We start from the raw sequence: 15,259 nt of genomic DNA, 5'->3' as shown, positions 1-15,259 counted from the left end.
AATGTTAAAGGTTATAGACACTATGATTTTGAATATTTTGAGTAGAAAAGTTATATGATGTAAATAAGAATCTATGTCGTCTATAGCACAAATAAATGAAAATATTATTGACAAACATATTTATGCACAGTTCAAAAAAAGGCCATTAAACTATTTACATAGTTTTTATGCAAATTGTACACTAAGCAATATGTATATGTTAGGTATTAATTATCAAATAAGTTTTAATTTTTAGTTTGGGGTGTTTAGGGTTGTGGACTGCTGACAAGGGGGATGAAGTTGACTAGACACCTTGGAGGGTGTTTACACTCCACTTAATTTGGATAGAGGTGTGGATACACCCTTTATTTGCAAACTACTGCCCAATCCCTGAACAATTCAAGTACTTAACAATAATAAAAAATATTCAATTTGAGTGCAGCTTGACATAAGTGTGGCATTTGACGCACATTAATATTATAGAATTTTACAAAATTTAACAGACTATATTGACAAATTTTATACACCACAGTGTTCAGAATGTATACACTTTATAAACAGAGCCCTGTACAATTTTTTTTTTCTTCGTAAAATCTAATAATTATAGAATGATTACTTATAACATGTTAGAAAGTATAAAAACGTTAAGATATTCATTTCTGCATATGTTTCACTAAGTGTACCTTAATAGACATAGCTATGTGTTTTGAAATTGGTTTACCTATCACCAAAGGTTGGTGAGTGATAATTTTAACTATATATTTATTTTGCTAATTAATAAATCCATTTTTAGTATGACAGAAGTGTGAAGATATGATATCTTCTACTAATCTTTTTCCCAGCAATGTTACTGTATGCATTTTGTGTTTGCTGTAAAACTAATCTTTCTTTCAGTGCATGTGTGTAGATGGGATTAAGATGGGTCTTTAGATTCCCTCCTTCGTCTAATATCTTGTGGGTTGTTTTAATCCCACTTATTCAGAGCGTAGCTTCTGTATTAGTTGGGTATTTCCGTACACCAATATTTATCCTTCTTTATCCTTTCAAATATTATTCAACAGACACAAACAAAAATAAAACACAACCACCTTAAAAAGAGACACTGTATAAATTTATTTCTTATCGATTGTTAATTGTTCAAAATGCCTTGTTATTTGTATGTAAAATTTGTATTTACGAAATAGCATATAAGTATCTTGTCTTCTTTACTTATGGTCTTAAATGTCTTTGTATTCTCGTATATATACATAAATGCGTATATAATTTACGTAAATAACCAGGGAGGGAGCGGTATATAACGGTTAAATTTATATACACACTTAAATCTCCTCTAATGACAATAATATGCAAGATTTTTATTTCTATGAAGTATGAGGGGACATTACTTTAAGAATAATTGCCCTGTCCCTGTCTCCATGATAAATGGTGAAGTTTCCGATTATGTATTCCTTACGCGTGATTCAACGTTTGCTTTTCGGGTTTAGTGGTGCGAAGTGTTTATTTAGAACAACTAGAAACCTCACTTAAGCTCATACTGTGTTGGAATATGATATGTTAGATAAATGGTTGACCTTTATTTGAAGGACTAATTTTTCTTTTAACTTTTCCGACTGTCAAAAATCTTTTACACTATAAAATATTTTAACTTTATTATTGTACAATTCACAATCATTCAATTGTTTTTACATTTTTACCCATTTTAAAAGAAACTTTAAAGGCAAATATACTAAAATAATTACGCTGTACTCAATCGACCTTACATGGTAACTGACGAATTAGTAATAGATTGTTTTTTTGCTATCTCATTACAATTATCTTTTTTGATGATCTGTGTGAACACCATATTTGTGGGTTTAGAGGGATATTGTCACTTATTCATCCTTATCAAGACTTCACTGTTTACTACTTTAATTATAGTGTAGCTACTCTATAGTTCCGAGAGATATTGTCACTTATTCATCCTTATCAAGACTTCACTGTTTACTACTTTAATTATAGTGTAGCTACTCTATAATTCAGATAGATATTGTCTCTTAATTTACCTTATCATACCTCTTTATATAACAACACTTTTAAATCTTTTACATTTTAACTAAAAAGTATTGTTCTTATACTATGCTTATGCACTAAACGTCTTTGCTATGCATATTGATATTCTTGTTATATTATCCTATAAAGAGCAAATATTATATAATAACATAAACCAACCAGAGGGGATATTAATGTTATTATACTTATCGCCTTTTAATACAAAATAAATGCATGCTCTGTTTAAGGCGCGTGCATAATAGAAATTAGCGAGTGAGGTGTGCGTGAAACACCTTTCTAATGATTCCTGAAGTTAAGGGTTAACAAAAGACACCCCACACACAAAAAAAAAAAAAAAATGATTATTATTTAAAATTCTATTGGTAGTGCGAATGGGGCGTTTGTCCAAAATTATGGTATGGAGACCGCTCTTCTATGAGTACTACTAAAACCTATTTTTACTGCAATACACATAGACATTCTCATCGTCGGTTCGTCTATTTAGAATGCTTATCCCTCTATTCCCACAAGTATAATACGAATTTGGTTGAGCTGGTGGTAGCTCAACAAAAGACCCACGCGAAGTATTATATTGCTTTAATCTAATAATAAATGGTTGGTTTTGATATTCGATCGGAATTATATAAGTATATTAAGTATTAAGGAAGGAAAATGTTTTTATAAAGTGTATTTACATTACAAGTGAATAAGTTAAGTATGAAAATATTTACAGGATAAGTGTTAAAATCATAAGTAGTGTAGGACAGAAAAGTGCCCTAAGTCCCAAGCATTGAATTGTGCTAAGTGTTAGAATTCTAACATAAGGCCTAAGCTCAATTCATGCTAAGTACTAAGGGTCCTAAATTTAAACTACAATGCATGCCAAACAACTAAGTCATTACCTTTTAAAGCCAGAAGAACTTGATGGTAGGAGAGTCAATAAATAACTAACTTATTTTAAGAGGTGCATGCTATAACATCAACTTATAATAAGGATCTAAGCGTTTGTCTGTTTAATAAAATGTCTGTATGTTAACTTGTGACGTAAATCAGGCATGGTTGTAGGCATACATACTTGTACTAAATGGTTACATGATTACTTTAACAATAAACATAATGTCTTTAATAAAGATATAATATTAATGAATCACATACAATTTACCATGATTAGGCTAGCATTACCCATATATGGTATTATATTGGTAAAGATAGGCCTATGAATGCATAAAAGGATACAAATAATGCCTCGGGCCTAGCTAAAGTAATTATGTCTCGTGCCTGAGTTTTACTTGATAATTACTGGGGCACGTCGATCAAATATTTAGATTCTACTCTTATATAGTGTTAACTTTATATCAAACATAGGTAGATAGTCTGGATGCGAAGCATTTCTGTAAAGGTCTTATTCGTACGTTCAAAGAATTTGAAAATTGGGGATCGCATCTCCACTATTTTTATTTGGTTAGTAGCATTATTATTGTTTAGGTAATATTAATTAACAAGGTATTTTCATATTTTTCATTCATTCAATAAAATGCCTATTTGTTTATTTTTACTTGAATATTTTTTATTTTCTGTGTTTGCGTCATAATGTGTAATTGCATGAATAGAATCCCTAAATAAACTTGTATAGATAACAGGATTGTTTGTCTCTTTACATATATTTATCTATAATACAAAAAAAAATAACTGGGCCTGCTGGTCATCTGTAGATTAAGATCTTGATAATTGATTTGAGGTTATTGCTTTTTACAAATCTATCGGCTGTACCCCTAACCTATTGGGGCATCTTATTTTGGATTTAAGTAGATTAAAACCTGTTAGAGAAATATTTGTACAGCTTTTTTTTTTGGGGGGGGGGGGGGGCGGGGGGATAGAATAGGTCCCCATGTATGAAAAAACGATTAAGATTATAAGTTTCCTTTTAAAACATTAAAGTTTAATGAAAAAGACAAATAAATGCCAGTAAACATGACCATATCATAGTCGAAATTAAGTTTTTTCTCGGCAAAACAGTTTATCATCAGGCAAATGTTCCTATCCAGAAAAACATTAAATATGAAATATAATTTTATTCATTTCTGAATATTTTGAATATTTCAGAATTTGTTTGTAATTATGTAAAATGTCATGAATATGATGTTGTTTTTCAATGAAGGAGCATTTAAACATATTAAAAACATTCGTGTTTTTATAAAACAAACAAATTTTGTATTAGCATATGCATAAAAATTTTCTAATTTTGGTTTTGATGTCATACTTTTATGTTTTCTTCTCTTCTTACTACTTCACTCTTTTTTATGAAAATGTTGTTAGATTGTTAGAGATCCTCTAATGAATTAAAATCATTTTTTTTGTTCAAGCATTTGCAGTTTATAGCCGGCCGCTTCAAACTTAAGCAACCCTAGGAAGTCATATTTTTGTTCGTATCTCAGCCTTAGCTGCAGCCTATAGAAAGAAAGTTTGAAAATAACAGCAGTTAACTTGGCAGCTTAGCAGCTTAAATCAAAAAAATTACCCTCAGCCGTCATATTTTGGACAATGTTTTTCAATAAAACTACAAAATGCATGGTTGGTTACTTTTAATCTTATCATATTACCTTTCTTTTCAGAAACATGCACTCTTTCAAGTGTAGAATATATTCCTTTGTAAAAAAAAAATCGTGTATAGTCCCTTTCGTGGCAACGCACCTTAAGGGGCGATTCTTCGATTTTTACAGTAGCTTTTCTCCTATTTCTAGCCCCTGTGGGGGGCTCTAACTCTGCGGGCCGATGCCTAGCCCTCTTGGGCAATTACCTAACCCAATATAACCTAACATAACCTAAAATAACCTATCAAAAGTTATTTTAAAAATAAGGGGCGTTGCCACGAAAGGGACTATTCCCAAAAAAAATCTATTTTGCTCACTTGAATGGACATACACAAACAGATTTGTTTCCCCCTCTCTCATAGATGAAGTTGAATAAACGCGGAGTAAATGCTTTTATCCTTTTATTGACATTTCAAGTGTCTGTAGTTTGTTAGGAGCACAGCTGCTCTAAAATGTGTTTTGTTTGTTATGTATGTTTGTGTGATATTAAGAAAATAACCATGTACTAAAGAAATATAAAAATAGTATTGTTGAAAAGTGTATTATTTTTGTGAATGTAAATGTTTAACACAATCAACCAAAATCTTTTTTAATAATTTGACGATTAACTGATTTTTAAATGATAGATATATTGATGCGAAAAAGTTATACTTTACTGTCTATAACAAACCTAACTAAAAAGCATTAGGATAAGAGATATAAATTCGCTGCGCGCCACTAATGTGCAAATTATCCTTGCTTGAACATAGATATTCCCTCTAACTAGATCGATATAAATGACATATATAAAAAATATGAAATATGAAGTTTGATTTTTATTTGTATTGGAAACAGATAAAGATTTGGACCACTCACTTCGAGTGTTAGTATATTAAAAACTTCATTCATGAAAATGTTGTTTAAAGATAAAACACAAGAATAAAATTATCCATAGAATGTTTGTTATCAACCTAATTTGCAGCTAAAAACATGGAATCATCAATTTACAGTAGACTTTTACAGCTAGCTATAGTCGTGATAACAGCCATGGATATTAAGGGATAAGATAATAAGGTTAAATTGATGTACTAAAATGATGATTGTTCGAAAAGTTGGGAAACTACTAGTTTTTACATACCACTAAATTTGATAATATTTCTAAAAGTTTTTAAACCAACGAATAAGTAAACTTGTTTATTAAACTTTAATTTGGGTAATAGTATAATTTTCATTCCATTGTCCCTTCCTAATAGCAGCTGTATTTATTGCAATACCTCAATTGACCAACAGTTTTTGCTTATAAAATTAGGTTCTAGCCTTTTTTTTCAATAAGCCGCTCTTTGAAAATTCAATTTTCAATAGGCAATTTTCAAATTTTGAACCTGAATTTGACGTTAAGACGGAATTGTCAAAGAAAAAATATTTACTACGCTAATAAAAAAATAAATTCTATTATGAATAACTAACAACCTGATAAAAGTTTGAGTGGTTTTTATCATTTTTCTATGTAAAACAAGGATATGCGTCATTTCATCTGTCACTTTCTTCAAATATTCTACAGGGGGAAATTTAATGGTTATAAGTTAAACAATGAAAATATCAAACAAAACAATAAAAGATTACTTTAATGTTTAGAATTAAATATAAGTTTTTAATTAAACAAACTGTCTTCTTAAGTCTTTCTTTTTTTAACGTATATCATACCAAATCAAAAAATCATAACCTTGTTATTGCTGCGCTTCTAAGACATATAATCATCCTTGTTATCGTATCCTATCCTCTTGTTCTTTAGATGCGTCCTAAAAAGTGTATCAAATCCAATTTTTATTTACCCTTTAGTTTCCCCCACTTAAATTATTATTTTGTAAAAGATTTTTTTTTGTTGAATATCTATTTAGATATTCCCCATAACCGTTTGATGGTTTGACTTCTACTAGCTCTTTCTCTTATATTAGTGAAGCTACTCTATAATTTCAACTGTCTATCTATACTTCTGTCTGTCTAATCGCTGAAGCGGCGGAAACGGGAAGTAGGGAAAGTGCTAAAAGCTGGAACCTAGTAATAGTGTCTAACTTTTTATCTTTGTGACGTAACAAAAATCGAAGGATGAGAAGGGAGGTGGGAAAGGAAACCCCTAAAAAAGAGATGGATTTTTGTTACGTCACAAAGATAAAAAGTTAGACAATATTACTAGGTTCTAAAAGCTGATATATTGCGGACAAACAGACAAAGAATTTTTCAAATTTACAATTTTTTTTCACTCACACAAAATACACCAAAATATACATATAAAAGATAATTTGGCGGGGGAATATTATTGATACGGTCTAACGAACACTCGTTTATTATAGAGCAACCGTTACTAATAAAAATTGACATATTTTTTGTGTAAAAAATCATTTACTTTATCGTTACTGTCATAAATATTTACTGTTTAACTATATAAAAGATTAATTTCTTGTTTTTAAGAAAAGACCTAAATACATATTTTGAGATTGCGTTAATGATGTTAGAGAACAAATAAGGCATTAGAATAGATACTCAGATATTTAAAAGTTTTTTTTAATTTCTTCCCTTTCGTTCATCTTCTCTTGTACCTTCTTTTCTCTTAATTATTTTATTTTCTCATGCCCTTTTTACGTCTCTTTCTCGCTATTATCTTTTCCTTCTCCACTTTTTTCCTATCTCCTTTCCACTTTACCTCTATCTATTCATTACAAGATTTTTGAACGTTTTAAATTTTGACTGCCCATCTATTTCTGATAAGTTTATATTAAGAAATACCTATTAATTTTGTTGTTGTGTAAAATCTTGTTTAGGTATGCTTAACTTTTCATAGATATAGGAAATGGTAATTCAATTAAAAATCTTAAACCTGTATAATATGAGACTTTCATCAAATAGGACACATATATTAAACTAAGATGATAAAGTAACTATAATATTTCAAGAATAACTGTTAGGGAAGTCTATCTATAAAGCTATAAATTTTAAACTCCTTTAACTAAACCTTTATTCATTTTAAACTTATAAGTTACACAAAATTATGTTCTTTTCTCCCTGTAACTTGTAAAATAATGTTAGTAAGTCTCTCTTGGTGTGAGACTAATGATTTTCTGCTGTGCCTCTTGTCACCTAACCTTTCCTCTACACCCAACCTACCTTCAATGTACAAATATTTTTTGAGAGCACAGCTACTTTAAAATTTGAGGCTAGATTATTTTTGCTGTACTAATGACTAAAGATCATCTACTATACCTAACTTTAGTCATCTGTCTATCTAGTACGCTAAGGCAGATTTGAAAATGCATTTATATCCGCTTATTTTAAGGTCCTGTGAAGATTCCCAACACAAAAGGTTATCTACTCTATAACTCACTTCGTTTGTCCTTCCCTTAAAGGGCCATGGTAGAACTAGGAAATTTATTTAGTCTCATCTCATTTACTCCTGTCTGTCTGCTATATCATTTTTTGTAGAGCTTAGCTACTTATGAATAATACTATCCTTGTATGTCTATTGATTACTCCTTATCTCCTAAGGCCTTAATTTTTGTGTAAATTAAAAACACGGAGATGGAATGAAGTGTAAAATAAACAAATCATTTCAACTGTTTCCATCTCCCATCACACCTGGCTTGAAGAAAAGTTTAAACTTCGAAATGCACCAAAAGAAAACATTGTTTATGTCTGAAACTGTAGAAATACTAAAAAGCTTTAATTCAAGCTTTTTCTTCTATATGCAATATATATATATACTTAAATAAAATTGTCAGAATTTGTGCCTGTGTACCGAAGGATCTCGCAAACCGCAGGATCTAGCAAACCGCTGAACCACAACTAAAAATTTTGACACCATCCTTACACTTTTTGACATCCATCTCAATAAAAATCTTGGGGGTGTAAAAAAGACAAAGGGATAGTTATTTTGTTGTCAGGGTGTTGGGATACAGAAATATATGCAAAGCGCTATTTTTCACGCCCCTCTTAAACTTAAGGGTATGTGACTTTTATTTTGACAGCTGGGGGGTGTAGACCTTTGTAAGGAGGAGTTTAGAGGGATGGACACCAAGGGGCTTGTATCCACCCCTCTTAATTTTGACAAAGGGATGGATACATCACTGTTCATAATTTTGTTGAAGCCATGTGTGTGTCCAGCTGTAGTATATAATATGTACAATGAGTTGACCGCTATAAAAACATTCTGCAGCCAGGGTTAAACTTTAAACTAACAAGAAAGATTTCATACGGAGGGTAAACATCCTAAAATATACAAAAAATAAGGTAAAAATAATCTTTTCAAAATAAATATGTTCTATTTTTTGAAAGTTTAATTTCTCGAGAAATCATTGAACCCTTTTCAATAAGGTTACAACAAAAATAACCTATAGTGTACTTTTAAGATAAAGTAAAATAAAGCTTTATAATTATTTATCATCTATTTATGTAAACATAAATCTTAATATTATGGTATCTGTCAAAGGCTTTGGCAAAGTCTAAGTGATCTCTATATGATATATATTTTAAAATTAAATTCAAATAGTAATCTAAGTTGGACTCAAAGACTGAATGATTAAAAAATTATCAGAGCAAACTAAGCAGCCACCCAATCTCTGAATGGCAGCAAAGGTAAAGTTACTGATTTTGAAAAATAATTCACAAAAGGCGGCTCGAAAATTTATACTGACTGGTGGCAATTAGACGGCTGCTAAGAACATTTCTGCGGACAAATGAAAAGGAGTATTGAAATAAAGCGGCTAAGCCAACCGAGTACTATCATTTACATATTTAAATACTTAAATTACAAAACTTTAATTGTAAAGCAAAATTTAACGACCTAGAGAAATGCGAAAAGCAATAATTTATAGAGTAGTTGTGCTGCGTAAAGCATTGTTGACGTGAAGCCATTTGCATAGCGAAACTTTCTACATATATCAATGCTAACAATGCAATGTAAATAAGGTTTATTTTCTTTAAAATAATAAGGCAACTATTTGCGTCTAGCATTTGTGTACAAAAGAAGCGTAGCATTTCTAATGTTTACGTTTTCCTCTATATAATAGTGTAAAAGAGGTAAGTTTTTTATGTGTACGTCCGTTGTCTGTAGTATAAGATCACGCTAACTGCTGTAAGGATTCAGTTTTATTGACCTACCTTTGATCTTTGGGTGGGTGACAAACTATCTTTATAAATATTATCCTTACTTCCTAATTTTTAAAAGGTATTGTCGAAATTAAATTTTGAAATTTTTGTCTAAAGCTATAAAACTTCAGGAGTTTCTGGACGGAATGGGTTGTTCTTTTCAGGGAAGATTATAAATATCTAGGGAGGTTCTAGGCTATTTTTTCCACGTCTACCTCCCTTCTATAGAGGAAGGGGGCGAAGCATAATAATTAGGAATGACTTCATTTTCTTTACATGATAATATTTACTAATACTAATAGACTATTATTTCTACAACACTATTTTAAACAAAAAAATAGACAAAGGGGTTAGGGGCGGAGATATTTGCTTAATAAACAAGAATAGTCATGATAAATGTAATAATGAATTTGTCTTTTTGCATGATGATTCAAAAAAAACTTTTGAATAAGTAAACAAGTATTTGATATGAGTTGAAAAAACTGCAATGCTAACAAAATATGCATACACAAACTTTGTCTATTTACTTATTTGAAATGAGCAATTGCAATAAAAAAGGCAAAGATGAAAGGTGTAGAAATAGAGTGGGTTCAAGCTATATAAGAGATCATGACAACATTCAAAAAAGCTGAGATAAATAAAGTTAGTCAGTCAGACAAACAGCATTGATTAGTTATAGAGTGATAGCACTGACGAAACTGAATTTCCTTCAGAGTTTTTACGAAAAATCGATATAAATCAGCCCTATTTACTTGAAAAAATGGATGCTTATCCTTATCCTAAAGTAACAGGATGTTTGTGTGTCTGTCTGTGTGTTTGTTTGTACCGAAGGATCTCGCTAACCGCTGAACCGATCGGGTTCTCTTTAACAGGGTAGCTTCTCATAGGTCCCGGGAAGGTTTATAACTATTTTCTTGGGGGGTGGGACACCCTCAACCCCCCCCAAAAAATAAAAAAAAATTCGCCCCTCCCCCAATTTTTTTTTTACTTTTTCTTTTAAAATCTAAAATAAGAAATTGGGTTATTAAATTCGACTCTCTCCGCCTCAAGTGCCCTTAGAGGCCTCTAGGGGCGTAGCCGCTAGTTCTTAATATAGATATCTACATCTTTTGGATTTGATTATAGAGTAGCTATGTTTTTATCATTCTGCTTAATCTTTCTAGGAATTTCTATTCCAAAAATTAGGTTGCTATGAAGAAGCTTTAAATTAAGGTGTTTAAAATTTACGGACAGACTATACGGAAATGATTGTGGAGTTGACACACTTTCTGTCTTATATATCTGTCTGTTAAAGGAATCCAAATCAATAGGACATTTAAGATTTAATCAGAGCTAACCGTTACTATCACAAGGACATACTGACTTCAAGTTACAAGTGTAGAAAATCCTTGCTTTTTGAAAAGGCTTATATATTATTTTTGGGGGTATAGCTATAGGGTGGGGCTAGCAGAATTGTCTGTCCGTCCTCTCTAAAGATGTGTCCGTAAAACGGCCGCAATTTTACAAGAATGGGAAGTCTGTGAGTCATATTGAGGTTTCATAGTCTGTATATAACTCCATTGTGGGGGGGGGGGGGGAGGTAGTCAACCACGTAGAGTCTTCACACTTCAGCGAGGACGGTGAGCTGCGTAGAATATGGACAAATTGAAGGGACATACGCGGTCTGGCCTCCGCGGAATAGGAATTATAACGAGATTAGTGGCAAAGTGACTGTGTCTCAGCAAACTATTAACAGTGATAATATTTTAAAAAATAATATTGTGTTACAATTAAAATCTGGAAAATTTATGATCTAGTGAAAAATAATTATACGTTGGTTTGTGCGAAGATGAAACAATCTTTTCTTTGGATTTTACTTTTTAGTAAGTATCTTAAATAAAATTAAGTTTTATTTAAACTTTGTAAAGTTTATATGTTACACAATAACATGTATTTTTAAAAGGAAAGTATGATACATTTAGTATCTGTCCGTCGGTACGTCCAGAGGTTCGAACATTCGTAATGTAACTATTTAGCTATTTTTTTCATAAAGTTTACATGATAGTACGGTCCTATTAACTTCAACTTTGAATTAGTGATTCCTAGTATGATGAGGCCGAACTTTATAAGCGAGGCACCTTCATAATTAAGTCTCTGGATGTAAGTATAATGTTCGTTTGTCTAATTGTGATTTGCTTAGATTCGTTTTTATGGATGTTGTCATTCTTGATATTGTTTCAAGGTTAAGTTTCCAATTATTTGTATAAATAGAAAGAGTTAATGTGGATATTTATATAAATACAATTATAATTATTATGGAAATATTTAATTATTATAACAGGTTTTAAGGGTTAATATTCATCTGTATATTGATGATAAATAAAACTAATTTTTTTACTCAAAACTTTTTAAACCAATGAATTTGGGAATATACAGCTTAATGTCATCTTCCTCCATGATGATTATTGAGTATGGGGTATTTAAGTCTTTTTTAAATATAGTTATTCGTTGATTGATTTATTCATAAAGTCAAAATATAAAACTTTATGTTGTTAGCAATTCAAAAAGGCCATAAAATGTAGATTTATTTTTTATTAACCCATATTGGGAGTCATGTGAAGCTTTTGACATATATGCAGGCCTTTGGATATTTCTAGCTAAATTAAAATGGTTGTCAATCGCAATGTTCTTAATAGATATAGATACATATTTGACAAAGTAATACAATTTTTTACCAATTAAGTTTAAAAAGATTAAACAATATGAAACTTTACATATAAAAGAATAATCAATTAAACATTATTTCTTTTGTGAATTCTTGTTTCCAAGGTTAAATAACCAATTAATTAAATTAATAACGATAGTCTTGAGTTATTTTTCTTTAATGTAAGAAATAAGGAATAATTAAGTATATTTTTTAATTAGACTTAGAAAATAATTAGAAATTTTGTTTGTCTATATATCGGTGTGTATTTTAAGATATCAGTTACCACCACTACCGATTTAGTTCTTCTTTACAGTGAAGCTTCATGAGGTATCAGGGAAGGTCTATAACTATTTTCGGGTAAGGCCCCCTCTCAAGAGAATCCCCAATGAAAAAGTTAGACATCCTTCCAAAAAAATAGTTATTTTTGCTTTTAAAAATTTAATTGAAATTGAAGGTTCGAAATACCCCCTCTCCCTAATTTATGTGCCCCTAGAGGTCTCTACTCTTTACTGAAAAACAAACAGACATAACTAGATTTGTAGAGTAGTATTGCTTACAAAAAGATTTTTTAACGTATGATACATAAACTTATATTTAAACATTTGACTAGCAGACCTCCTAAAGTATCATGAAAAAGTAAAAGACTGCACGGTTATAGGCACGGGGTATATCAAGAATAAACTTTTGTTCCATTAAAAAACTATAACAATTTTGAAACTTTTAGGCTTTATTCTTATTTGATAATGTTAATATTATCGCTAAAAAAATAAGGTAAACAACGAAAAGTTAATATTTTGAGGCTATTAAATATTTTTTCGCATGTCAAATCCGTTGCCCCTGATTGTAAGGTATTCCGTCAGTGTCCGGCACCTAATTGTTTTCTTTTATCAAATAATTTAGATTCCTGTTAACTTTAACATTTTAGGGGAGAATTCATTAGGAAATAGGGATTGTCTCTTATTTACTTGAAGGCATAAATGTTGTAGCCTTACCCCACTAGTAATTAAATAAAATTAAATTGGTTCACTTAACACGAAGGTTTTTTATAAAATTTAGGTCTGTTCTGTTTGACAGTTGCAGTTGTTTTCTTCTTCAAATTTTAACCTAATGTTTTTATTCGTTAAAACCATTTAATATTTTTTTTTCTGTCAATTTTACATGGTAAAAGAAATGTAGTAGTAACTCTACCAACAGAAGTTAAATGTTGGCACATTTAAGATAGATTACTTCTTAACTTATTGACAAAACTTATTGATTTAAGTGCTGTTTCGCTCCTAGCTTCTAGGGACTTTTTTTAAAAGAAGGGGACGGGTATGAGCATAATTGTCCCCTGAAAAAAACTAATCTTAATAATTTTATTAAAATATTTAAGAGATTTGCTTCACAAAAAAACCTTTCTTCTTCATATATTGATACTTTAAGAGCAGATTTATCGTGGGTTACTATTTCTTTAGCACTAAAAGTAGTTCGGTTTTCCTAGGAGAGAAATGTTTCGAATTATTCAATTAAAAGTGACTACTCGAAAATCATTAGGCGCGTTCTCTGGAAAAATAAGACAATTCATTAATCTTTGCACGTACCAATTAACTTTACTTGGAAGACTTACAATTAACTGCCTAAACATTATCAAAACTTATAAAAGCAGAAAATTTTATTTTTTAAGGGGTAAGATTGATTTATAGTTCATTGTGTTTTAACCTCCTGAAGTTTAATTCACAATTCCAAAATTTAAAGAAAGATATTTTAGTCAATTTCAAAATGATTAAATGTAAAAAATTCCTTTTATAATTTCTAAGTTTCTCCTTATGCCAGAAGATTTGAGAAAAAATTAACATTAATACAATTCAAATATATTTTAGAATATTATTCAAATAATAAAAAGAAATTCAGGAAACTTAGTCTAAAATTAAAAGAATACATGGTCTAATGTGAAAACAAAGATAAGCAAATGATCAGAAGAAAAGGGGGGGAATCTTAAGGTTAGAGTAAGGGACAGGTTTTCAGTAATTTAAATCATGCAGTGTTTGTGTTCATTTTTAACCAGATTTAATTTTACTCCATATTTTGACTGCTTCGTGGGGTGGAAAAAATAGAAATATAGACTTTTAATTTCAATGGTATATATCGCATTTGTTATAAATAAAACTATTATAGCTGTCTTATTATCTACATGATAATTTTAATAATGTAATTAATGTAAATTTTTTGGCGTTATACAAAAGTGATAATTACCGATAAAAGTGGTAATGACTGACATAACATCAACATTGCTTATTATGACATTATGACTACAGTCGTTTTATTTTCAGCAAAGGATCTCTGAAATTACTTTGGTTGGTTAATTTCTGCTTTTAAGTCAAGTTAGTGTGGGTCCTTCAGAGGCTTGGTACGCTATAACAATTTTTTAAGGTTTATTCACACAACAGAACATGCATGATTTTGATCATCTACAATGTGTTCCTCTCTCTGATTAAAGATTAATGAAATATATGATTCTTAATTATCAATGATATTATTTTTATTACCCAAGCTGGGCCATCCTTAATTACCTAACCATTAACTTTTTGGCAGTATCAATACAAAGGGTACAAATGGTAGATTTTTCTTTTTGTTATTGTTACTAGCGGCTACGCCCCTGACATATAGAGGATCTGTATTCGAAAGGGGAGGGTGTGGACAAAAATAAGCATCCAAAGACTTTAATTAAGGAGTAAAGTATATAACGATGGAAAAAAACGAGTTAAGAAAACATTTGGGAAGAGTATGATTTACAGTCCAATATCCTTGCTGGTGGCCCTCCTACGAACACGATAGGTACACTTGTAAGCTTCGCTCTTGTGACATTGTTAATCATTGT

General features: G+C 30.5%; 2 protein-coding genes across 2 annotated transcripts in view; one reads left to right on the top strand and one right to left on the bottom strand.

Moving 5' to 3' along the window:
* LOC145313731 (dual specificity protein kinase CLK2-like) overlaps positions 1–15,259 on the bottom strand; it is a 317,678-nt gene that overhangs the window by 33,402 nt on the left and 269,017 nt on the right. The gene's annotated exons all lie outside the window — the stretch shown is intronic.
* LOC145315168 (zwei Ig domain protein zig-8-like) overlaps positions 11,398–15,259 on the top strand; it is a 43,218-nt gene continuing 39,356 nt past the window's right edge. Inside the window, exon 1 of the mRNA XM_080155209.1 lies at positions 11,398–11,578. Coding sequence (XP_080011335.1) covers positions 11,545–11,578 — 34 coding nt within the window. The 5' untranslated portion in view covers positions 11,398–11,544. The remainder of the gene's footprint in view (positions 11,579–15,259) is intronic.

Source organism: Acartia tonsa, chromosome 3, assembly GCF_053477335.1.
Source record: "Acartia tonsa isolate MP-2025a chromosome 3, ASM5347733v1, whole genome shotgun sequence".
NCBI lineage: Eukaryota > Metazoa > Arthropoda > Copepoda > Calanoida > Acartiidae > Acartia > Acartia tonsa.
This window is presented reverse-complemented; position numbering and strand designations above follow the sequence as displayed.